The sequence below is a fragment of the Dermacentor albipictus genome, chromosome 5, assembly GCF_038994185.2.
Source record: "Dermacentor albipictus isolate Rhodes 1998 colony chromosome 5, USDA_Dalb.pri_finalv2, whole genome shotgun sequence".
Lineage (NCBI taxonomy): Eukaryota > Metazoa > Arthropoda > Arachnida > Ixodida > Ixodidae > Dermacentor > Dermacentor albipictus.
Window position 1 is genome coordinate 34,470,823 of NC_091825.1, and position 26,287 is coordinate 34,497,109.

The window sequence follows — 26,287 nt, forward strand, 5'->3', positions numbered from 1 at the left end:
CGTGGGCACCCATCTCGAGTCAGGGGTGCAATCTTGTACGCGTTCCAAAATAGAACGGAGGCGGTCCGTTCCACCGAGCCGCACACGATTGGTCAATTTGAACAGTGACGAACGCCATGATATCAATTGTGACGTGAGCCGTGGCGTTTTGCTGATGTCAATCATTCTGTGCTGTCTGCTATCGGACGAACGCAACGGAACGGACCGCTTATTTCCTGACGTAAAGAACGGACCACCTCCGTTCGATTTTGGAACGTGTACAAGATCGCACCCCAGATCTGCGTGCCGAAGTGAAGTGCCGGCTGGACGATGCAGTTGAGGGCCGGTCGCAGGATTGCGAGCTCTGTAGCTCAAGGGAAGACAACTGAATTGTTCAGGGATCGGTACAGCTCTCCGCCAGTCTAGGTAGCCAAGAGAGGGATGATTTAGTTAGGAATCATTCGCACTGTGTGGGTGAGACAGCGATAGAGATTGACGAGCTGTGTGCCGATGCACATCGTGAGCTGGGCAATGCAGTAGAGGGCAGCTCGCAAGATTGTGAGTTGTATCGCTCGAGTAAAGACTGCTGCATTGTTCGAGAATCGGTTGAGATGTCCGCCAGTCGAGGCAGAGGGAGAGTAGATTTAAATGAAAATCACTCAGACTGTGCGGGTAGGAGACCGATCCGGGCCGACGAGATGTGTACCGGCCAGCACGAGGCGCGAGAGAGCGGCGTGAAAAGGAATTCAAAGAGAAAGCGCCGTAGAAAGAAGTGCGGTAAAGACCGAAAGGCGGTGAATAATGGAGCGCAGCCAAAGATGGCGACAAACGCAAAATCCAGGGCGCAAGGAAAAGAAAGGTGCGGTCGTCGTTGGCGACGTGGGCGCATCAAGCGCGTTCTAGCCACCGGTCAAAAGGTGACCGAGAAGCATGTTCTGCACGGATGTGGACAAAGGGCGCGGGATAGTTTCGTTCCTCGTCGTTCCGTCGTTCTTCTCGGAGTGCAGTATGTAGTGCGAAGGAGTGCAAGGTGGCAAGACGAGACGAGGTGATAGGGAGTCGCGACGTGGTCAGTCGAGTTCGTGATGAACGCATGGCGCCAGGACGCAAATTGTCAGGAGACTCTAATGTCTTGGAGGAGCTCATAGTCTGTCAGCCCTTTTGTTGTTCCTCGGTAGCCAGAGTAGCTTTCGAACCGCGACCACCTCGAGTACGGCTCGAAAGTATGAGTCAGTTGTAAACATTTGAAACGGGAGGCCAAGAGAGCTTCCGTAGACGGAAAACGTGTTGTTTTGTTTTATTTTTGAACCTTCGAACATTTTCGCGATTTGAGGCTAGAGAGAGAGAGAGAGATATATAAGTTGAATGATACGAAATGCTGAGAGGTCGGCCTGAGGTATAATCCTCTAGCCAGCTACTCAGCATTGGGGGAAGGGGAAGAGGGAAAGAAAGAGGGAAGAAAGAGGTGCATGATGGGTGACGATGACGACAGAAAGAAGATGTAGAACATATGGCAAGCAATTTGGCATGCTCAAAGTCTGCAATCCAGGCCCGTAATTTTTAAATAGTTCAGTAATGCCTGGGTGGCCTTTAAACTCGATTGAGCATCTGGCAAAAGGCCTAAAATAACGTGCTCCGACAACGGTGCGCTGTCGAGACGCATAAGGTCATGTCCAACCTTTCACGCTCTTCCACGTACTTAGGGCAGTCACAAAGCACATGACCTATAGTCTTAGTCACAATGCACACCTCACAGTGTGGAGACTCGGTGCGTCGCATGAGGTGCACGTATCCGCGCGTAAACGCTACCCCCAACCTTAGTCTGTGCAGACGACTGGCACAGCTGCGTTGAATTTTCGGTGGTAGCCTAAAATGTATGGTAGGGTCCAATCTCTGGAGCCGTCTGTGGCGATTATCCGGATTGTCCCAGTGCTTTGCTGTCAATTTTCGGATGACACTGGAGAGGAGACAGTTGGCGTCCGCTCTTGAAAAAGGAATTGAAAGCAGTGACTCTCGTTCTTCGAGTGCTTTCTTCACTTCGGCGTCGGCCAGTTCGTTGCCCTGTATACCACAGTGACTGGGAATCCACTGAAATGTGATGTCGTGGCCATTTTCTTGCGCTAAAGTGCAGAGCTCGGCAGTTTGAAGAGCCAACACTCTGTAAGCGCTTTCTTTCAACACCACTCTAAGTAGTTCCAAAGTCGATTTTGTGTCACTGAAGATTGTCCATATTTGAGCAGGCTGTCGCGAAATATATTGAACGGCCTCTTTGATTGCCACTAGTTCCGTAGATGTTGTATTCATCTTGTTATGAAGACGAAACCGTCGAATGACTTGATGCGCCGGCACGACGAAAGCCGCTCCAGACGCATACGACGAGACCGATCCGTCTGTATACACGCTCACCGAGGAGTCATATACTTTCGACATTTATGCAAGTGTTAAATGTCTGATGTCGACGGTAGGTATTCAAGATTTTTTTAGAAATTCCGGGAATAGGTAGGCGTACCGGTATTTTGGACATACCCATGGGGGCATACGTGGAAGGTCAGCCGGGGCAAAGTATGCTGGTATGGCAGATTCTTGTTATTTAACGGCTCTTGAAAAAGTGGAGTCCGGCCGTATATCGGGTAGTGTCGATAAGGGATGGCGTCCATGACGGTACAGCAGTCGCAGGAATACTCGAAGAGGTTCGCATCGTAGATAGACAGGTAAAGGGGTGCCGCGAGTCTCCTCAATTGTTCCGTGGGTTGAGGTGCAACGTGGAACACCGAGACATGTTTTCAGCATCTGTGCCTGGGCACTTTCCAGCGTAGGCAAATATGACGGGCTCATAGTTGATAAAACTAGCAGGCTATACCAAATGTATCCGACGTAGAGCTTGGTACAGTCGGAGTAGCGAACGCTCAGATGGACCTCACTCATACCGGCCAGAAAGCGAAAAATTTGAGCAAGCGCAGTTAATTTTTTCGTTAACATTGCCACAAGTTTCGACCATGAAACACCGCGGTCAATGACAACGCCGAGGTATTTGTGGTGGGTGACATATGGGATGGAATTTCCATTGATCATAATTGGATACCAACACATAAGCTTCCTAGAATTCATTTCAATAAGTAAGGCACGAGCTTTAGGTTTTGTTTGAGAAGCTCCGAGATTTGAAAGATGCGATTTGGGTAAAAGTATTGTTTCGCGAGGTGTTAATGAATGAGTAGATAGGCTTTCTTTTTTTTGTGTGTGTGAGTAACCTGAAGGTCAAGGTTATCGGTGAGAGGCATATGGTAACGCGCGTGTGCATTAGTTAACCTTCTTTCTTTTAATAGGTGTATTTGAATTTTTTAATAGTAAGCGCGTAGGTTTGCAGTTAGTGCACAATTTGCACCGAGAAGCGTTCGTAGGTCTATTAGCGCGTGCCTTGTGTGCACGGAAGGAAGCAGGTTTATGACTGGGTTGCTCGTGTGTGTTGAGAGCGGCCGCGTTCTGGCTTCTCTAGTGAGCGCGCATGGAACGAGTTATTAGCAGACGCATTTTTTAACGGTTCTGCGGTGTGCGTGAGTTACGCAAGTTTAGTTGCGCGGTTAGGTAACGTGTCCTGTATGGACTAGAGAAAGACACGTGAGTAAGCGTGATGAAACGTTTGCGAAAAACGCAAGCACATGCTCGGAATAGGGACCACAAAGCTAGCGTGATTGTGATTACGTACCTATGGAGTTGGCCAGACTGTTCAGTGGCAACAGTACGTGAGATAAGTACGCCACTGCGGTAAGGTAAGAACAGGCTGATCGTGAAGTTAGGCTGCTTAAGTTATGTTTGGGTATTGGTATTTCAGAGCCTTCGGTTTAGTTCTGCGTAAACCTCGACTCTTGTGCTGCGCGACGGTCAGGTTTGGACGAACTCAAGGGGAACATGAACGCTCGCGTTGGTGGCACGAAATTTTGGGGCAAAATTTGGGGTTCCCAGTTGAGTGGCTTGCATTGAAAATTTTGATAGGAAGCCTAGTGGGTTAACAGCTGATTCCGGGCGTTTGCACGCTGAGTGGTATTGTGTTGCCGGGATCGACTCTTCTGTGCCGGTTGTTGTGAGATGGTTTAAGGCATTCGAAATGCGCAGGGACTGCAGAGAGCAAAGCCATATTCTTGCTCGTCAGCCATTCTCCTCCTGCCCAGTGGTTGTCAACACTGGCCAGGCGAGATTTTTCGGGCCATGGAGGAACTGTTAGGATCGGCCTGCAGGGGTAGTGCTCTGCAAAACATCTCAGACCGCTGCAGGTACTTCGATCGACCCGCGGTGGTGGCGCCCTTCAGAGAACCTGAGAGGACGACAGCGCTAACCGACCATAAACTTCCTTCGGAGAACTGTAGACTGCGGCAGCGTTAATCCACCATGCGCCTCGTTCGGAGAATCGGCGACGGCAGCAGGGCTGGTCACGTTTGGCGCCACATGCATTGTTGGTTGATTTGCCGGGTCTTCATGGTCTCTCTGCAGCAAGAGCTTCCCTAACAAAAGGGTGCTTTGCGGTACGTTTTCCCCGGGCCCCAGGATTCGTCGCAGTCTGCTGACACTCGTGGCGACTACAGGAGAAATGCAGCTCTGGAATTTAGAGGTGCCGGCTGGGGTCAGGCGTGACCACCTGGCTACGAGGAGGCACTCAACTCGGGTTCTGGGAATCCAAATTGCGAACGTGTATTTGTGAGCCCTCCTCCTCCAAAAAGGCGGGTCAACTTCGATGACGTTGGACGCTACGAATTGGCGGTGAACTGCTGTTTCCCTCACCTTGGGATCTAGGGAGAACGGAGTGTTTATAAGCAGCTGATCGTCGGCTGCTAGGGTGTGCTCGTCAGTGTGCTCTCTGATCGTGTTCGTGAGCTGTGTGCTCATGCTCGAGAAGCAATGTGTTTGGAGCTTCGTGCTCGTATGCTGTATGCTTCGTCTTGCGTGCTCCATTTGGGAGTCACGCTAGATTGTCGAATGTATCCCCTGTTTGAATGTAAAAATATGTAAATCAATCCTGCACACCTTGTCCTGTCCCCCCCCCCAAGTTCCTCCCTACGACCTACAACTCTTACAACTGTATGCCAGCGGCGGGATCGACCTCTCCAACTCTTACAGTACGTGGGTCCTTTAATGGCGAACTGTCCGTTGCCGTGCGTCAAACGCGGCATGCACATAAATGGAAAGCGAGGTGCGACTAGTCACTCCTCCACTATGTTGAGCCTCGGAAGATGATAAAGCACCGGGAGGTACTTGCGGGAGGTGCATGTGGTCACAAAAGACGGCATGACACCTTTTACTAACGAGTCCCGGCGCGTAGAAAAGACTCGCGCCTCACCGCACTCCATGGGCACACTCTGCTTCACCGTAGCCGAGGCGATCGTGTTTTGGTCGACATGCCAATGCTTGTGAGGTCACTCGAAAACCGTAAGTGGTCACCACAACGCAAGCCACACAAGATTAGTGCCCTAAACACCCCCTCTGAAAGCTGGCCGCTGCTTCGTTCACAAATTCAAAGTTTGCGGGATCGCAACGACCGGTTGGAACGCCGACAGAGAGAGGATGGTGCGAATGCAGACCCGGCCGAAGGCGGGTCCAAGTGTAGTATCTGCTCTTATCAGCCTAATATATTAGACGCGTTGTATTTGGACCTAAATATTAAACTTATTTTTGCATGTTGGCGGAGTGTTCAAAACCTCCTTTATCTCTACTGCGGGTGGGCCCGGTATTGCAGAATCTTCGTGATCGGCTCAAGTATGGGGTCAAATTCTCAACCTGCACGACTCGATAGATGGGCGCAATTTTTTCGAGGAACTAGCCACATACAGCTTTGCTTTAAAACACAGAAACCAGGTACATAATTAAAATGAAGTTGTCGAATCGATTGAGCCACCATGCACGTTGGCCTTTTCTTCTTTAGCATGGACATTTGGTAGAACCTAAGTTTTATGCCCTTACTTTGATTGCCTTTGTTCCCTTTAGCTGCTCACGTTCTTTCCCAGAAAACATTCATGCCCCTCGCTCGCTCATTGCATAGCGAATGTCTCATGTCTGGCGCATTTCATGCATAGGTACTGCTAGCGGAGGTTATCTGTCTAGCTAACGGAGGTTAGCGGCTGCTAAGTGTGAGCTGTGACAATTCCGATGTTCCACATCCTTAGCCATGGCTTTGAGTAGTAATCCCAATGCTAAGCTTAATACGCATGCAACCTGTCCAAAAAGGTGCACAGAGGCGCCACCGCTAGCGGTGCTCAACAGATAGAGTATGGCAGGCGTAATGCGAAAATTTTGGGTTCGAATTGCACTAGCGTCAAACTGCCCTGTGGGACGTTCCTTTCTCTTTCGGGCAGTCAATTAACTTGCAGTTAGTTTTACCACTATTTTTCGCGGGCTGCCTATTTATTGATTTGTTTGATTGTTTGGTTAAGGAAAAATCGAGCACTTCGGCTCCCTCATTTCTCACTGAACCCTGCGGTAATGCACAATGTTTGTGTTGTTTCTATGAATTTCCAGTTGCATGTTCCATGCTGATGCGTCAATTATAAATTGTGGGCAATGGTGGAGCAACGTGAAGGGTAATGAGCAATTGTGTTGGCATCTCTTGGTTTTAAATAATATCCCCACCAGTGGGACTAAAATGTAAACAATGTATTTACTTCTCCCGCCAGCTCGGTGGGGGTGGCGAGGCGAGGTTGGTCAGCAGAAGATCCTCTAGGAAACTCCGGAGGATGTGGTTTAGTGAGGCAACGTCGCCGCACAGGTAGCAGCATCGACCCATGACACCTCGATGAATGTGCGAATACGCATGGAGGGGGGGGGTGCGAAAGGTTGCGGATCTGAGGCCCATTCTCTCCACAACCAACCGAGACTTCCAGACACGGGTCCTGGCACGTGCTAAAGACGTCATCGAGAAGTACAGCCTGTGAGCCTACGTTGCTTAGCCTCACTTACGCCCCCCCCCCCCACACACACACACCTTGTATTAATAAAGTTGTTGCTCACTAACTCTCCCACCAGCTTTATTATCCGGCTCTTGTCTTGTCTTGATGGCCTTCGTTATCACGCCATCGTTGTCCCACCGTGATCATGATGCTGTCGTCATCGCGCCATCGTCGTCATACGGGCTTCATGATACAGTCGCCCTCATGCGATTGTTGTCGTACACTCTTCGTCATCAAAGTACCCTCATGCAATTGCCATGCGATCGTCGTCATTGTGCCGTCGTCGTAAATTCATCGCCGTGCATTCGCTCTCATGCAGTCATCGTGATGCCGTCGCGGTCGGTGCATCGGAGTCATTTTAAAGGGTAGCTGAGACCTTTTCCGGAAAAAATGAGTGAAGAGGAGTACGTCATGGTTTTCAACCCTCTGAATTCGAATATCGCATCGAAATTGAGCAAAAGAAAGCGCAAACAGATTTTATTTCGGCGATAAGTGCAGCAGCAGACTCAGGGTAGCTCGCGCCCCTCGTTTTCGCATGTGATTGGTCGGGAGCCTCGTGACGTCACCAATGGTGTTCGGCCGGACCGACTGCTGCCGCTACACACGAAGCACGGTGCAAGGTAGTTTAGTGCTATTTTGCTCAGACGGTCATGAAAAATTTCGCGACCTTGCGTTTCTCTGAGGCGTTCGGCGTTAGGTCCAAACCCCACGAGAGCGATTTTGCGCGCGACGGCCACGGGCGACGGATCGAGCGACAAAACAGGCCGTCGCTTGAAGAGATCGCTCGGTGTTGTCGCTCGATCGCTCGTTTCTAGAAATCTAGAGCTCGTCGCCCGGAAGTGGTATGAGCGACTACCCAATGGGCGTCTTGCGCTGGAGTTTGAGGTATAGTAGCGGCGCCTGGTGGCAGCGCGCGAAACGTTATCTGGGTAAAACCGGCTTGGGTAGTATTGATCCCTGGCTGTGGCGAAGTACGTTTCTAGCGTGGGCTTTGCGTCGATTCGCCCTTTTTTCTGCCCTGTTGCGAATGTGAAAAGGCTCGTCACTTCTCACAGACCACGCCGACCACGCTGCGAGCTGGCCGCAGCCTACAGTTTAATGGTACGCCCACACTAGCGACAAAAACGCGCGCGACACGCCGCACGCGGCAAGCGCCCGCATGGCAGACGCGTGCGGGCAAGTCCACAGTCGCGTTTTGCGGCACGCGGCAGCGGCCCGTGGAGTCCCGCGTTGTCTCGTTCCATTCGATACTTCTCGCGACAACGCGCTCTCCGTTCTGCCCATTTCGTCTTCCATCGGAAGTGTGTGTGTTTTTTTGCGCCACTGCCGGCCACGCTCAGGCATGTCGGATACGGACGAGAAGCTACTGGTGACTGTGAACACTATAATACTTGTTTGTTCTTTACTTGTGCGACGCCGACGTGCCAGACAGCGGACGAGAAAGTTTTGAGTGCGGTACAGGGACACTGAGGGCCAGGCGCACACTCTGCTTCCCCACCTTCACCAATTACTCACCTGTCATGCCAAACTGCTGTCCATAATGTGCCAGCGGTTGGCGCGCAGCTCCTTGTCCGACGCTCGATTTATCATAGAGGTACGCATATCCGCGAACGGTTTCTAAAAACGCCTCCATTGCGAGGCGAATTCTTCGTCGACGCCTCAGTGGCGGTGTGGTAAGGCTTAACAAAAACAGGCCCCTTGACTGGAAATGGCCTCTGAGATTTTACGGCGCGCGTGTCACTGTTCAGTCTCAGAGCCCATAGGTTATGATTCTTTGCTTATGCGACAGGTGGCGCCACAACAGCGCGGCTCGTAAAGCGGCTCGCTTCTGATTGGTGGACGTTTCGCGTCTGCCGCGAAAAATGGGTCTCGCACTCATTTGCGCGTTTGCCGCGCTTTGCTGCCGCTTTTCGTGAATCTTGCCGCGCGCGACAGCACCGCTCGCCGCGCGCGTTGTGTCGCGCGCCTTTTTGTCGCTAGTGTGGACGTACCATAACGAAAACGGACTCTCCGTGAGACGTAACGCTGGAAGCAGGAGGAATCGGCGACGCCGATCCGGAGTGACCGAGCTCAGCCTCGAAAGAGCGTCACCGTCGTTACGTCTGCGTCGTGGGCTGCCATGAACAAGATGGCCTGAATCCCAACATCAGATTCTACCATTTCCTCCAAAGCCTCACGAAGCGGAGCGTCGGGCGCGCGGGATAGCTGCAGTTCGTCGCGTTGTGTAAGCGAAACTTCGCGCCATGCTGACTGCTTCACCTGTCTTGAAGCTTGATTGATTAGCTGCGTTCTAAAATTCGGTCTTTTGCACCTACAGTCCCGACGGCAGACCACGGCATATCAGCAGGCATGGCTCGTGATTCCCGATTTGAGACCCGGCCGCAGCGAAAATTAACAATTCAACTGGTGCGAAGTGGTGAAGTGACCGGGTGTGTGCAAATGACCACAAATTGTCGGGCTGATTCGGTGAGAATTCACTACCCCACTACGAGCAGCACAGGTTAGAGAGATAAATGTGCCCATCCTTGACCTCAAGCCAGCACGTTGAGGCAGCGCAGCAAGGTAGTACTGATTGCAGCACATCGATGTTCGAGCGCTCTCATTAAAAGCTGCATCAAGCGAGAAACGCACGAGCTCGCGCTGCAGCGTGATTTGCTCGTACGTTACTGCGTGCTCATATGCATTGCATCAGTTATTTATCAGTTGCTAAAGGGACAAATGGCCGCTACTGCATTGTAGGAGGCCCGCCGCTTCGCAGCATGCTGAAAGACCGCTGCCGTCGCGGCGCGTACCGTCGTGTGCTCGAGCAGTTCCGTACACAAGATGTCTGCTTATCGCTGCTGTGAATTCATTGATAGCAAGCATTTGCTCCTGTTTGTGCGCCTGAATCTAGCAGCGTGCAAACCTTTCCTGAAGTTCAACTTCGTACGCGACTCGCTTCACTTGTGATTGACACCACGCTAAAACTTCGCCGCTTATTTCTTCAACAGCGTACACGTCTTCGGCGTTGCATAATCTATTGCCTCTACGCAGTGTGCCACCCCCGAAAAAATTTTCGGCGCCCGATATTCGCTGCAAACCATGGCACAACAAACTCGAAAGTGGCGGGTCCATATTGTAAACGTGCTTTCCGAAGCAGATGACCGAGCTTGGTACTACCCAGTTCAGGACAGAGGGCGCTTTTTAACTCCCTTTTCGCAGCGTCCCCTGGGCAATGCAAAAGACCTATGGTGCGAAGCCGGAACTGGATGTACATAATTCAAATACTACTGCTTGTCGCACGGAACGAGCAAACTATTGAATTTTGCACGTGCAAGAATAAGAACCTAGTGCAAGACCTTCAAAATATTTTGTGCTCCTTTTTACAGTAAAATACATCAACTTCAATTGATAAAGCACGAGTCACGCTAGTTTCGGCGCACATATTGCTGCCCTCATACCTGGAAGTCGTCGCTCAAAGCCGTCGCTCGCGTGGAGTTCGGCTTGTAGGCGACGAGTGAACGCGACAGCCATCGCCTCGCTTGTCGCGGTCGCGTGCAAGATCGCTTGTATGGGGTTTATACTTGTACATGTGCTTGTCCCTAGCTGTACGAGCTGTTTACGAAGAGCCGGCCTCTCCAAGAAGCAAAAAATGCTGGTGCAAACAGTGCTTTCCAGGCGAACGAAGGCGAAGTGTTAGCATCTCCTTGTGTTGGAAATGTTCTTTGGTGAGTATGTTTTTTGCTTATCTGCACTCAGCGAGCGAGTGAGTACGTTTCCGGGCAAACAACTGTGGTGCTATGTTCCTGCATGCCCCCTCGTAGAACGTAAACGGTGATGCGATCTTCGTCATTCGTACGCTGTCCCGAAGCTGTCGGCAATTTACACAGACGGTTTAAACGCGGTAAAAGTTTACCGGCTGTTGTAGCAAGTGTAGTATAGAACCTTCATCAGCGCGTCATCCGCACGCTACTCGTAACCGCCGAATTCCGTCGGCTATATGAGATGGTCGGTTTCTCTATGTGCGCGAGAGAAGGGGGAGTGCAGTGTCCTGGCGTGAGCCGGCTTTCACACACATGCAAACTTTACACTTGCACTGCATTATGATAGCTGCATGCAGGCTGTTTGACAACACACGTGCGAATAGAAACTTCGCGGTGCATGGCAATGAAACCTGCGTCAAGGGTGGTACATAAACATGTAACTTCCGTTCAGCATGCTAACACGAAGGAGAATCCAAAGCACGCATTATTGATAAACTGGTAGCAATCGTCGTCACGTAAGTGGTTAGAGCAGAGCACTGTTGTTCTTGAGCGCTTGAAGTTCTTTCGCTTCACAGCAGCCTCCCACTTATCTGAATCCTTCTTGTCTTGCGGGAACTAATGCAACATCGGAACATTGTCGCGGCTGCTGGTGTTCGTGCAACCGTAGGCTGCACAGAACACCGGCACGATCGGCCTACAATTTCAATTGATGCTGCGCACCTCAACTACCACTCTACATACACACAAACAAAGGAATGTTGGGTCGAGCGAAGCAGATTAGGACGGCACGCACGTAGAAATAAGCACGGTCAGGCACGGTCGCGGAGACTGCGATGGAACGGAACACCAGTGGTGACGTCACTAGGCCGCGATTTCCGGTCTCCGCTCGCACCGTCAGCGTCAGCAGCAGCGCGCGGCATTCGACGGAGGGCGCCGCGCGCCCCCCGACCGCGCAATTTTTACCGATGATTACGTCGCTCCTAAGCGAAAACTCCCCCCCCCCAAAATTTTACCTGCATGGTTTATAAGGTTCCCGCATCCGTATCATTATCATCATCATCGTCAGCCTGGTTACGCCCACTGCAGGGCAAAGGCCTCTACCAAACGTTTCCAACAACCCCGGTCATGTACTGATTGTGGCCACGTCGTCCCTGCAAACTTCTTAATCTCATCCGCCCACCTAACTTTCTGCCACCCTCTGATACGCTTCCCTTCCCATGGAATCCAGTTCGCAACCCTTAATGACCATCGGGTATCTTCCCTCCTCATTACATGTCCTGCCCATGCCCATTTCTTTTTCTTGATTTCAACTAAGATGTCATTCTCTTGCGTTTGTTCCCTCACCCAATCTGCTCTTTTCTTATCCCTTAACGTTACACCCATCATTCTTCTTTCTATAGCTCGTTGCGTCGTCCTCAAATTAAGTAGAACCCTTTTTCGTAAGCCTCCAGGTTTCTGCCCCATAGGTGAGTATTGGTAAGACACAGCTACTAAACAGTTTTCTCTTGAGGGATAATGGCAACCTGCTGTTCATGATCTGAGAATGCCTGCCAAACGCACTCCAGCCCATTCTTATTCTTCTGATTATTGCAGTCTCATGATCCGGATCCGCCGTCACTACCTGCACTAAGTAGATGTATTCCCTTACCACATCCAGTGCCTCGCTGCCTATTGTAAATTGCTGTTCTCTTCCGAGACTGTTAAACATTACTTTAGTTTTCTGCAGATTAATTTCTAGACCCACCCTTCTGCTGTCCCTCTCCAGGTCAGTGAGCATGCATTGCAATTGGTTCCCTGAGTTACTAAGCAAGACAATATCATCAGCGAATCGCAAGTTACTAAGGTATTTTCCATTAACTTTTATCCCCAATTCTTCCCAATCCAGGTCTCTGAATACTTCCTGTAAACACGCTGTGAATAGCATTGGAGAGATGGTATCTCCCTGCCTGACGCCTTTCTTTATTGGAATTTTGTTCGCATCCGTATCCGCATACGTATATGGGCGTCTTATTGAATTCGACAGACTCTTCAGCTTCCCTTTAACTTTTTCGTCTGAACGTCGTCATGCTGTCATCGTCACGCCATCACCGTACAGTCTATGTCACTCGATCTTCTTCGGGCACTCGGTTTCATTCGAGTGTCCTGATCTTATTGTCATGTCATCGGTGTGATTGCGTCTTCGTCATACAGTCGTCGGGAAGCCGCCGCAGTTTGCTCGCCGTTTACAATATTGCTCCACTCGTGTGGTATTTGCTTGTTCAAGCGATGCGCGTGGGCGCCATCAGCCGAGAAAAGAGGAGGAAGAATGAACTGGGTTCGCACTGAGAATGTAATCGGTCAGCGCTGCAACCGCTGTTGTAAATATAACCTGTAAATTGTTGCTCGTCTTAATGACTCGTCCTTCGCGTAACAATATTTCACTGCATTTGCCATCATGTTTACCGCATATTTGGCTATAATAAACTTCCTTTTTATTTCTTACTTGCTTTGAGCTGGTATATGACATATGAACATGAATATATATAGCTCAATAAAACCTGTTGTTGAGCGAGTTGGTTCGTAACGTGCACGAGAAGATGCTGCCCCAAAAACAGTCAAAGATGAGAGGGTGTGAACACGGACAAGCGGAATTTTTCAACTAAATTGTATTGCCTTCAGATGCGACAATATATGGGGTTTACGAAACATGCGCAATGAAGGAAGAAACAAATCCAGCGAGATATGAGCATAATAATTACGTCATCGCACATGCTTGGTGCTTGGTGGAGGGTGCCGCTCCCCGTCCTCACCACGGAGCTCCGCAGCGGCCGCACCGCCCTGCTTTCCGCCATGGCTCCCGGTGATGACACCTTGTCTCCTTCTACTCCTGCGACCCCGACAACAATGTACGTTACGGTTACCAATCCCCCCGATCCTGGCATAATCTCCGGCAAAGATAATGTCGACGTTGAGGACTGGGTCAACCTGTATGAGCGTGCGTGTCAGCCAAAAAAAAAAAACGCTGGCACCCTACCATTATGCTCGCGAATCTCCTATTCTACTTGGCCGGAACTCCTCGTGTCTGGTTCCGGGAACACGAGGATGAGATCTCTAGCTGGGATGCTTTCAAGGAGAAGCTCGTCGACCTCTTTGGAAATCCCACCAGTCGGCAGCTGGCTGCTAGAAAAGAGCTTGCTACCCGAGTTCAGTTTTCTACTGAGTCGTATGTCTCGTGCATGCAAGACGTGCTCGGTCTTTGCCGTAAAGTCGACGAGAAAATGGCCGAGGTTGACAAAGTCAGCCACGTACTTAAAGGGATCGCGGACGACGCCTTGAACTTGTTGGTCTTCAACAATGTGTCCACCATCGACGTCATTGTCAAGGAATGCCGCCGCTTTGAGCTCACCAAAAGCCGCCGCGACATTCCATAGTTCTCCCAGCTCCCTTCGTCGTCTTGGGTTGACCTTAGCGATTCACTTCCTTTAAATGAGCACCTCACACGTATTGTTCGCCGCGCACTCGAGACTAAAAGTCCTGCGCTGTTCCATTCACGCCCACTTGAACCCACCATTGACCAACCAGCCCCAGCGATCTCCTTCATTCAGGCAGTTGTACGGCAAGAATTTGAAAACGTAGGTTTTGCTGCTGCTTGCTCCGTCTCCCGACCTGTTACCCAACCGGTGCTGACTGCTCCACCTCACAGCGATCTGTATTCCCCTCCCAGATGCCGCAACCCTGCCGAGTGGAGACCTCCGGACGACAAGCCCATTTGCTTCCGTTGCCTCCGCATTCGCCACGTCGCTCGCCACTGCCGTACCTCCTGGACGTCGCCGCATTCGACCTCCTTTTTCCCATCTCCTCGCCCATATGCCGACCCGCGCCGTTACTCACCTCGCCGTATTCCTCCTACCTCTGACGTATCCATCGATGTCAGTCGTCCTGCCCAGCTGAGGCGCCGTCGGTCCCCATCGCCTCAGTCACGCCGCTATTCGTCGCCAAACAATTATGCACCATCGCGGACGGAAAACTAGGCCATGGAGCTCTTGGAGGCAGTGCTGCATTGCGTTCGTCCTGTACAAATCCTCCGTTGACGCTCCTCACCCACACGAACCTAACTGAAGTAGACGTAGATGGTGTTCCGTTGACGGCATGAATTGATGCTGGAGTCCGTGTCCATAATGAGCGCCAACCTATGTCGTCGCCTCAAAAACGTTCTTACGCCTGCCATCACTCGAGCCATGCGCGTCGCCAATGGCGCCTCTGTTGCCGTAAGGGGTACGTGCACTGCTCGCATAGGAATTGCTGGCCGCCAAGTTCCAGTCCTGTTCACAGTGCTGACCAGTTGCCCTCATGACCACATCTTCGGTTTCAACTTTCTGACGACGCATTCTGCCCTCATCGACTGTGCCACCGGTACGCTGTGCCTCGAGCTTCCTCTTCTTTCAGACATTCAACCCGAACAAGTGAACCCCCTCTGCACTACAGCGTTCGTTCGCTTACCTCGAAAAGGCCTAAGCTTCGTCGAATTGGCCCCAACGGCAACCATGCCTGATGGCGACTATGTCGTCGCACCTATTCGTGATGTCCTCCTGGCGCGCGACATCTTTGTGCCACACCCATCGTAACCATTGCCGCTAATCGGATGTCTCCCCGTTATCAATTTTGGCTTGACGAAGCAAGTGTTACCTGAAGGCATAGCGGTGGCCACGCTCCGGTAATTGACAGACGACCACGTCACGGCTTTTGTAGCCGACGCATCTCCAGATCATCCTGATTACCCGCACAATGCCTTGAACCTCGACGGCCCATTCCATCCCATGGTCGCTCCGGACCTCGCACCTGACCAAGCAGCCACCCTATATCGCATTTTGCTTTCCTACCGCGACATATTTGATACTGACAATCGACCACTTGGTCAGACGTCCCTTATTAAGCATCGGATAAACACCGGGGATGCTGCTCCCATTCACCGCCATTAGAATCGCGTGTCCACGGCAGAGCGGCAAGTTATTCAGTAAGAAGTCCACAAGATGCTCGCCAGAGGCATTGTTAAGCCCTCGTCGTGTCCTTGGGCGTCACCGGTCGTGCTCGTCAAGAATAAAGATGGCACGTGGTGTTTCTGCGTTTATTACCACCACCTAATCCGAATTACTAAAGAGACGTTTAGCCTTTACGACGAATCGACGACGCTCTTGGTTGTCTTCACGGTGCCCAATCCTTTTCTTCCATCGACCTTCGATCTGGTTATTGGGAAATTTCCGTTGATGAGCAAGAAAAAGAAGAGACCGCTTTCGTCACTCCAGAAGGCCTCTAATATTTCAAGGTTATGCCATTCGGTTTAGGCAATGCCCCAGCCACGTTCGAACGGATGATCGACTCTCTGCTTCAAGGTTTCAAATGGTCAACTTGCCTTTGTTACCTATATGACGTCGTTGTGCCTTCTCCTACATTTCAGACGCACCTTGAGCGCGTCGCAACTATCCTTGCCGTCTTTCGCAAGGCTGGGCTCCAATTAAATTATTCAAAGTGCCACTTCAGGCACCGACAGATTACAGTGCTAGGTCATTTCGTCGATGCTTCCGGAGTACAACCCGACCCGGAGAAGGTTCGAGCCGTGACAGCTTTTCTGCACCTGAGTCTGTCAAAGACGTCCGGAGTTTTGTGGGGCACTGTTGTTATTTCCGATGGTTCGTGAAAGATTTCACAGCAATCGATCGACCACTCACTGAACTTCTGAAGAAAGACGTGCCTTTTACCTGGTGTTCCCCTCAGGCTGCCGCATTTTCATGCCTTATCACGGTTCTCACCAATCCACCAGTCTTGGCCCACCTTGGTCCTTCCGCCCCTACAGAGGTCGGAACCGATGCCAGTGGTTATGGGATCATCATCAGCAGCAGCAGCAGCAGCTTTGTTAAGCCCACTGCAGGGCAAAGGCCTCTCCCATACTTCTCCAACTACCCCGGCCATGTACTAATTGTGGCCATGTTGTCCCTCCAAACTTCCTAATCTCATCTGCCCACCTAACATTCTGTCGCCCCCTGCTACGCTTCCCTTCCCTTGGAATCCAATCCGTAACCCTTAATTACCATCGGTTATCGTCCCTCCTCATTACATGTCCTGCTCCTGCCCATTTCTTTTTCTTGATTTGAACTACGATGTCATTAACACGCGTTTGTTCCCTCACCCAATCTGCTCTTTTCTTATCCCTCAACGTTACACCTATCATTCTTCTTTCCATAGCTCGTTGCGTCGTCCTCAATTTAAGTACAACCCTTTTCGTAAGCCTCCAGGTTTCTGCCCCGTACATGAGTACCGGTAAGACACAGCTGTTATACACTTTTCTCTTGAGGGATAATGGCAACCTGCTGTTCATGATCTGAGATTGGCTGCCAAACGCACCCAGCCCATTTTTATTCTTCTGATTATTTCACTCTCATGATCCGGATCAGCAGTCACTACCTGTCCTAAGAAGATATATTCCTTCACCACTTCCAGTGCCTCGCTATCTATCGTAAACTGCTGTTTTCTTCCGAGACTGTTAAACATTACTTTAGTTTTCTGCAGATTGATTTTTAGTCCCACCCATCTGCTTTGCCTCTCCAGGTCAGTGAGCATGGATTGCAGTTGGTCCCCTGAGTTACTAAGCAAGGCAATATCATCAGCGAAGCGCAAGTTACTAAGGTATTCTCCATTTACTCTTATCCCCAATTCTTCCTAATCCAGGTCTCTGAATACCTCCTGTAAACGCGCCGTGAATAGCATCGGAGAGATCGTACCTTCCCTCCTGACGCCTTTCTTTTATGCGAAGCATAATACGAGAGCTCAACCCAGCTCCTCAGGCGCGGCGGTGTCGCCATGAAACCACGTGACACCGTGACGTCACGACAGAGGAGAAGTGGCTTTGGCTCAACTCTTGCAAGACGGGCTGGGTGGGAATCGAACCAGGGTCTCCGGAGAGTGGGACGGAGACGCTACCACTGAGCCACGAGTACGATGCTTCAAAGCGGTACAAAAGCGCCTCTAGTGAATGCGGTGTTGCCTTAGAAACGAGCTGTTTCTAAGGCGTGCGTCTCTTGCTCAGGCGCACATTTCGTTGCCGCGCCGAACGCTGCTTTGCTCGACGCTCACCGCGTCCAATGCGGGGCGCGTAGTCGCTGCCCTGTAGCCCATTGTCTTACACACCTTGGCGGGTCGACGGTAACGCTGTCGCGTTCCACTCTTGAAGGCGAAGCAGTAATGCATGAGTTGTTTCTTCGTCTAGCCGAACCAAATATAGCCAAGCAACAGCAGTTCACCAGGCTAAACAGTGGTTCAACAACTAAAATAAAGGCTAGTATGCTTCGCATCCTGGGCTTAACCTTACCTAAGCCACAGCCATTTTATTGGGATTTTGTTGCTTTCTTTATGGAGTACTACAGTGGCTGTGGAGCAGCTATAGGTATCTTTCAGTATCTTTACATATGGCTCGTCTACACCCTGATTCCGCAATGCCTCCATGACTGCTGAGGTTTTGACTGAAACAAACGCTGTCTCGTAATCAATGAAAGCTATATAGAATGGTTCGTTATATTTCGCACATTTCTTTATCACCTGATGGTTATGGGATCACTGCCGTCTTAATGCAACACGGACACGACCACGTCATAGCCTACGCTAGCCGGCTCCTCACAACTGCAGTGCGCAACTATTCGATTACCGAAAGCGACTCTCTTGCTCTCGCCTGGACTGTTTCAGATTTCCGCCCATACTTATGTGGCAAGCCCTTCTCAGTATTCACAGACCATCATGCGTTCTGTTGGCTTTCGTCGTTCAAGGATCCTACTGGCCGACTCGGTCGTTGGGCCCTCTGACTACCAGAATATCTCTACACAGTGACTTACAAGTCGGGACGCCAACACCAGGACGCAGATTGCCTTTCTCGCTACCCAGTCGAAGACGCGACCTCAACGTCTGATACTGACACCGACGCCAGTGTTCTCTCTATTTTTCCACTGCTCCATGACGCCGATGAACAGCGCCGTGACCCGTCCTTGCCTATAACCATTGACCACACTTCAACATGGCGTACTCTACCGCCACAACGTTCACCGCGGCGGCCCTGCATTATTGCTTGTGACGAACTTCACGACCTCCTGACTGCCGGTCACCTGGTTGTGTCACGTACCTGCGACTGGATCCGCCGACGCTTCTTTTGGCCAGGGTTTGCTCGCTCCGTTCGAAGATACGTAGCTGCGTGTGAGAAATGCCAACGACGCAAGACACCATCTACGCTCCCTGCTGGGTACCTTCAACCACTCGACATTCTGGCGCAACCATTCTTTTGGTTTAGTTTCGACTTACTTGGCCTTTTTCTCTTTCTACCTCTGGGAACAGGTGGATCACTGTGGCCACGGATTCCGCCAAGCACTACGCTATCACCCGAGCGCCTCCCGACAAGGTGCGCCACAGACGTCGCCCATTTTCTTGTACGCTACGTGGTTTCATTACATGAAGCTCCTCGACAACTTTTCACACACCGTGGCTGGACAGTCCCACCAAAAGTTATCATGGACACCCTGCAGTCCTGTGCCACGAGGCACAAGCTATCCACGTCATACCATCCGCAACCAAATGGCCTTACGGAGCGTCTCAATCGCACTCTCACAGACATTCTCGCGAAATATGTCTCTTCAGACCACATTGACTGGGACCTCGCTCTACCGTTTGTCACATTTGCTTATAATTCCTCGCGCCACGACACCGCCGGTTATTCGCCACTTTTCCTTCTGTTCGGCCTAGAACCAGCACTGCCTATCGACACAACCCTCCCGGCACACACGGCACCGACCACTGTGCATATGCACTTGACGCCATCGCCCGCTCTGCCCACGCAAGGGAAATTTCCCGTGACCACCTTTTGAAGTCGCAAGAGAGTGAAAGGCGTTTGTACGACCGGCGACGCCAAGATGTGCACTTCCCGCCTGGTTCTTTGCTGCTTCTATGGTCTCCGTCGCGTCAGCTCGACCTGTGAGGAAACTGCGGTCTCGTTACGCAGGCCCATACTGAGATCTTCGTGCCGTGACTGCCGTCACCTACGAGATCGCCCCTGACGCCCCATCTGCTTCCCAGACCAGTGATGTGCACGTTTCACGACTGAAGCAGTATCACCCTCCCAGTGATACTGCAGTGAGCGCCATCAGCCGAGAAAAGAGGAGGAAGAATGAACTGGGTTCGCACTGTGAATGTAATCGGTCAGCGCTGCAACCGCTGTTGTAAATATAACCTGTAAATAGTTGCTTGTCTTACTGACTCGTCCTTCGCGTAACAATATTTCACTGCATTTGCCATCATGTTTACCGCATATTTGGCTATAATAAACTTCCTTTTTATTTCTTACTTGCTTTGAGCTGGTATAAGACATATGAACATGAATATATATAGCTCAATAAAACCTGTTGTTGAGCGAGTTGGTTCGTAACGTGCACGAGAAGATGCTGCCCCAAAAACAGTCAATGATGAGAGGGTGTAAACACGGACAAGCGGAATTTGTCAACTAAATTGTATTGCCTTCAGATGCGACAATATATGGGGTTTACGAAAGATGCGCAATGAAGGAAGAAACAAATCCAGCGAAATATGAGCATAATAATTACGTCATCGCACATGCTTACGTAACTATGTGTAAACGTGTGGCGCGGAGACGAAAGAATGTTGCACATTTGGTAATGCATTAGGTTATACGATCGCAGGGGTCAGACTTATTACAAAACATAACGAGCTCCAGTGTAAAGTAAACGTGTGACAAGCCGTTGTCTGCGAGTTTCGGTCTACGCTGCCGTCCCGCATCATCGTGATGCTGCTTTCGCAGTTGGGTTTCTTCAGCTCGTTTTCAACGCTCAGCTGCGGCTTCGCGCGATTGTAAAACGGGGTCAGACTCGCGCCAACGACGTTTCTCTTCGACTTTACGTTGCATCCACTCAGGAGGAGAAAGCAGCACCCGCGGTAGAGCGCCTTGCTCCGACGGGTTCGCACGTCACGCCTCGTTTCTCGCATGACGAACATCCTTGGCCGTAGCGTACTTCCGAGGAGGGTATGCAATACCTTACTGGTTATATTATACTGGATGATTCGGATGCTTGTATTGAGCTTGTTCTTTATTGAAACGTTTGTTGTTCTATGTGTTGTATGGGTGATTTTAATGAATGTATGCACTGTTCGCTTCACTTTGCTGAGCGCTTGTAGCCTCTGCCTTAAGGGGACATGAGGCAGTGCACTTTTTCCTTGCCTACGGGGGTATGAGCCATTGCTGATGATGATAATTTTTGTACCAGTTGACTAAACGCCGCGTTTTTTAGGTATGAGCTATTGCAACGAGTCACTTAGGGCTTTCGCTTTAAAATTTAGTTGACAGTTCTCGCGTGTTCCATACCCTCTCCTAGGCGCTGCAACTTTTTGTAAGCATCTCTAAAACAGTAGGATGTTCTTTTTTCGTTATCTTTTCTGGAAAAGGCCAGGTAGCCTGAATTACATGATCACCATCTCAAGGCGAATGAAATACCCGCAGTTTTTGTGAAAGTGCGGATGATTTCTTGTGCTTTCCTGCTTTTAGTTTTAGAATTTACATTTATGCCCTACATCTAGCAAACAGAAGAGCCGGTTTGATCTTGCGACTGGAAATGGCTATCGAAGTTGAAAGTTACCTTTGAGCTTCCTTGAGCGTCCGAGATGCCAGCAGCCTTTGGACCACCATTTGGTCCAGGCATACGCGGTATATTGACATTGCAGTAGAGCCCAAAAAGCAAGACCAAACCGTTTCGTCACTCGTAATGTCGAAACTGTAGCTGTTAAGAGAAAATTACAGAATTACCGCTATGTTGGGATTGGTATTCACTATTTTTATAATCACTAAATGCTCTGCTTGCTACTTTTAGTTGCGCTTATATAGAAAATACCACAGTTGCCCGCACACATGCTGATCACCAATCTAGAGGGTCTTCGCTTTTTGCGAATGTCTATCCACTTCAATGAACACTGTACTCCTCCTCCCTCACGAGGTGCATAAATCAGCGCACCTACAATGTCACCTTTATAGATAAAGATATCAAAGTGCTTTTATCTGGTAAAGCTACCATAAGTCATTGGGTATAAGTATCAATAACGGAGTGATCATTCTCAGACCTTCAGTGTTATGGGGCGCTATAACGTAAAACTATCCCAAAGCTTTCTATTCCAATTCTGTAATGAGAACTCCGCGATTGGTCAAAAACTTTTTTTGTACCACCCCACTTCTCCAGTCTGTCACGCGACGTCACGAAAACCGCGAGAGCTCCCCATCTGATATGACGTGCACAAAATGATTATGCATGATTTGACCAAAAAAAAATTATTTCTGATTCGACGCCTTTTCGCCATTCGCCCCCGCCTATTGGTCAAAAGCTTTCGGGCTGCACCCACTTCGCCTGCCTGTCACGTGACCTCACAAAACTGCAGAAACTCACCGCGTCAAAGTGACGTGTACGCATTAAAGATGCAATAATATGCCGAACAAAACTGAATTTTCCTCTGAATAGCCGCAGGCTGCCCCATTCCGAAAGGAATAAAAGATGGCTGCCGCCGGTCGCTCAGGCGCTCGCTCCTCGCACCTGCCGGAGAGCATAAGTTCATTTGCGCATAATAAAAGTTCTTGTGTGGCCGTGTAACATTTTCAAGCACTTTTGGCACGTTTACGAATTCATTCGGCCAACTCTCTTTTGCTGAGGATCCATTTAGGCGTCATTGTTAAGCTTCCGTTGCATGCCGCCGCGATTTTCGACCAGCCACCGCAACCCAAGTAAGGGAAAGCGGACCAATCGCGGACGCCGGCACCACCTTCTTCATCCGGTTATCGACTTTCATTGCAGTGGCTCAGCCCTATCGAATCCTTCTCCACTTGAGCGTGCTCCTCGCCTCTTGTCAGCCAAATAGATAAGACAAGCCGCTTAGTGCAGGCAATGTTATTCGTTTTTCAAGCAAATAAAGGTAACCTCCTATGAACGAAAAGAGTGTTTGATTGGGCTGTTCAGACAACCCTGTAGGTTACCGCCCGGTGCTTGCGTCGGCGGTTACGCAAATTTTATGTTAGAAGATTGGAATAAAAACATATTGGAATAGTTTTGCGTTATAGGGTCCATGAATTCAGTTCCATGACAGTTTGCAATTATTTCTTTAGAAATACTGGGGTTGATAACAAAAATTTTCGAACGTTTAGGTTTATTCACTGAGCATAAAGACAGCAAATTGACAACCAAGTGTAAAGTAGCCAAACAAGGCATCAAAGACTGAAAATTTCACCACTAGCCTGGACCAAAGATCATTCTTGGTCATGGCTGCAGATAAAGGCGGCATAATATTTCTTAGTAAGGACTTCCACGCGCTTTCTCCTGCCAGTATTCCACTTTCACTGCTACAATCCAGCTCTAGGTCCGTATGAACGGTAAAGACAAATTTGTCAGCCAGCTGTCATAAGTTGCACAATTTAAAATACTGAAAATATTGAAAATATTGAAAATATGAAAACATGCTGACCTCCGGCCGCCGAAAAAAAAAGTACATTGTGTTATCAGGTAGCAATTTGTGGCTCTCACATCTGTCCTAGTCAATACTGACGCAAGGTATTCATTGTCAAAAATACCTTTACAAATTTTGTGCCTCAGAAGTTTCAAACGTAGAATGTGTTTTAGTTTCGGTAGCATGCACGGCTGATCCCGTAAAAGAATGTTCTGAGTTGCTAAAGGAACGTCGCGGACGGCAGCAGTTTCTTCGAGAACCGAAGTGCCACCATTGATTTTCGCTCAGATTTATTCAGCTGCTACCAGGCCAGCCGTGACATCGTTTTGTTTCGCTCGACATTGCGTGCACAGTTGCAAAAGCATTATGCGAATAAATTATTGTCTTTCTAAGAAACATTACGCCAGGAATTATCCTCTGCCCCAAATCTTTATTCATTGGCGAAAACCTACCTAGCACACGCTGCTCTGGTTCACATGCTGTACATCACGTTGCTTTTTTTTTTTCAAACTACTGTTGCTTCCAGCACGTGTTCTGGTGGTTAATAAAGGAAACCAGGGACGCATGCGGCATCGTTAAAAAGGCTCACGCGCTAGCAATCGTTCTATTTATGGTGATTATGTCTTGGCTACGTTTGAACACACGTCCCTAACTTAGTCTTCAAGTGATTACTTTCTATTTTACACACACCATCGCAACGTATTTGATTCCTTAGCAAGGTCGAACTAGACTTACCTATCTATCTCATTTATGTTTGTTTTTCAGAATTCAGTTACCGCTAGACTGCCCTTCCAAAATTTATTAAACAGAACCACTATGCAGTATTAGGTATAGGGTGTCCCAGGTAACTAGCGCCAAAATTTTAAAATATGGGAGTGCGACGTAGCTGGGCAGAACCTAGGTGATGTCGCTTGCCGTTCCTTGCAGCATGTCGGCTGTCTTTTGTATTTCATCTGATTTCCTAATTAGTTATTATTATTTAAGCGACTTCATTAAATATTATCTTCAGAGCAAAAGCGACAATGACAAAATGCTAGACCATCCTGAAAATTCCCGATCCATCTTTTTGTGGCTCTATGTGTGCTGAATAAAAATGGTTCCCCAGCAAGAAAGAAGCCCGCAAAAGCCCAGCAAATAGTGTCGCACGCCTCTTCGCGCGGCAACTTTTTGTGCTTCGCCTATCTGAGGTACTATCTCTTTTTATCTAACTTCTATACAGTTTCTTCTTTTATTTTCTTCTCTTGCTTCTATAGCTCTTAAGAAGCAGTAAAGCGGAAACACAACTTACTCTGCCATGTATCTCATGATGTCATGATTGTCAAATGACTGCACCGCAGAGTTCGGAGAAAAGGAATCAATTATTATCTTAGAGACAACCGTCGTTGGGGCAATCAGTATCAAAAAGAATTGCATGCAGTCCGTCCATACAACGCCTCGTAGCCCACCCTGCAAGAAAAAAAATAACGTCCATTTCGCAAGTGCTCTTAATCTGTTGAATACAGTTGGACAAGTGTAAGAAATGTTTCATTGACAGGTTATTCACTTCACTATTACAGTTTACTTCCTATTAACTATATAGCCGGTCCAGTACCGAATATTATTCACGGAACCAGTAGCAATTCTCTTTACAGACAGAAAGCAACCGTGAAGTGCGTCTTTGGCAACGCGGAAAGGCGGGCTGACTGGTCGCAAAACAGAAGAAAAGACGCTCACTATAAAAAAACGTCACCGCCCAAGCGCTCCGTACATGTCGTTAACTAGTGAAGATGAAAGTACGGCCTGAGTGTTTATCACTGTGCTAACCCTGGTTCATTGAACGACGGCTTGGTAGGCTGCCAGATCCTCGGTACGCAGTTGCCGCTTGATCTCGGCTGCACGAACCTGTTCTTGTGCCCGGGCTGCAGCATCGGCACGGCGTAGACGAGATCGTTGCAGGTTCTTCTCGTGGCGTGGCTGATCGAAAGCTGCCTGCTCCTCAGGAGTACGTATGATGCATGGCCTACCCATTTCGGAGCCGGAGAGGAAGTGCTGCGCGCGCGCAGCGTTGCGATGGAGAGCAACGATGTCACTACGGGAGCCGCCAATCGCGCGCCTCTCTCCTTTTCGCGCATAGGCATGGGTTGCGCCGGAGGCGTTTTCGGCATACAGGTGACAGACGGATCGACGGAGAGACGGACTATCGGCTAGCCATATAGAGCTTTCGCTGTAAAAAAAGCTAATATCGAAGAGACGAGCGCTATACAACACTAACCGAGGCAGAAAGCATGCATGCTGCGAGTTTTTTTTTTCTGCAAGGGTTCATACTCATGTGCCGTTTACCACGGGGCAAATGTGTGCCAACTTTTGAGAGGCAGAGAAAACAGCAGCGAGTGCACACTTTGTTGCTACATGTCTGCAGCGGCAGGATAACATAATCCAGGGCAAACAGATTTGCGCCAAATTTCGGTGACTTGTATATGCTCTAACAAATACCTCATTCATTTTTTACCTCCAATCGGAAGCTTTTTGCAACCAAGACTCGCCGGTCCATAAGGCAACAAGAACCCTTGCGGTGTTTTGCTTGGCATTGCAGGCTTTGTCCGATGGAGTCTTTAGGTGACTTTCCTAGAGCAGATAGGGAGCAGTTCATGGTAATACCTCGTTTTAGTAAACGTGAAAGGTGATGAACCACATCCGAAGAATAATATTGGGGCAAAACTTTTTTTATTTCTGTCACCTCCTATGCGGCTGATTGGTGGTGGACTTTCGTTGGTGGATACTTCGGCCTTGCTGACTAAAGAAAAACTTCGGCCACGGAGTACGTCCCCTGATAGACAACTTGGGACGCAATATTTCTACAGTTGAGCATTGGAACATTATTGGCGAAATTTTCAGAATGTGTCAGGTCCACTGGGCCACGGCCCGAATTGAGAAGCGGATGGGTGGATGGAGGGAAAACTTTATTTGGCCCTAAAATTAGTGATAATTAACGACTAAGCGGGCCGCTCCCACGTCGGGACCGGAAGGCCAAGCCTCACGGCCACGTCGTGAGCCTGCTGGACAGCCCAGAATTGTTCATCCAGGTCCGGGCTGCGAAGGGCAGCCTCCCACCTGGACGCGTCCTTGATCGCCAAGTCGTCAATTCTTTCA

At 49.6% G+C, this 26,287-nt stretch overlaps 1 protein-coding gene and 1 non-coding gene across 2 annotated transcripts in view; one reads left to right on the forward strand and one right to left on the reverse strand.

Annotated features, from left to right (window-relative positions):
• The window catches only part of LOC135908108 (sodium-coupled monocarboxylate transporter 2-like), a 121,354-nt gene extending 99,911 nt beyond the window's left edge, over window positions 1-21,443 (reverse strand). The window contains exon 1 of the mRNA XM_070539547.1: window positions 21,313-21,443. Coding sequence (XP_070395648.1) covers window positions 21,313-21,392 — 80 coding nt within the window. The 5' untranslated portion in view covers window positions 21,393-21,443. The remainder of the gene's footprint in view (window positions 1-21,312) is intronic.
• LOC135908126 (U2 spliceosomal RNA) lies at window positions 5,541-5,729 on the forward strand. The gene has a single exon (XR_010566211.1). It is a non-coding gene; the product is annotated as a U2 spliceosomal RNA (small nuclear RNA).
• Window positions 21,444-26,287: the final 4,844 nt, after the last annotated feature.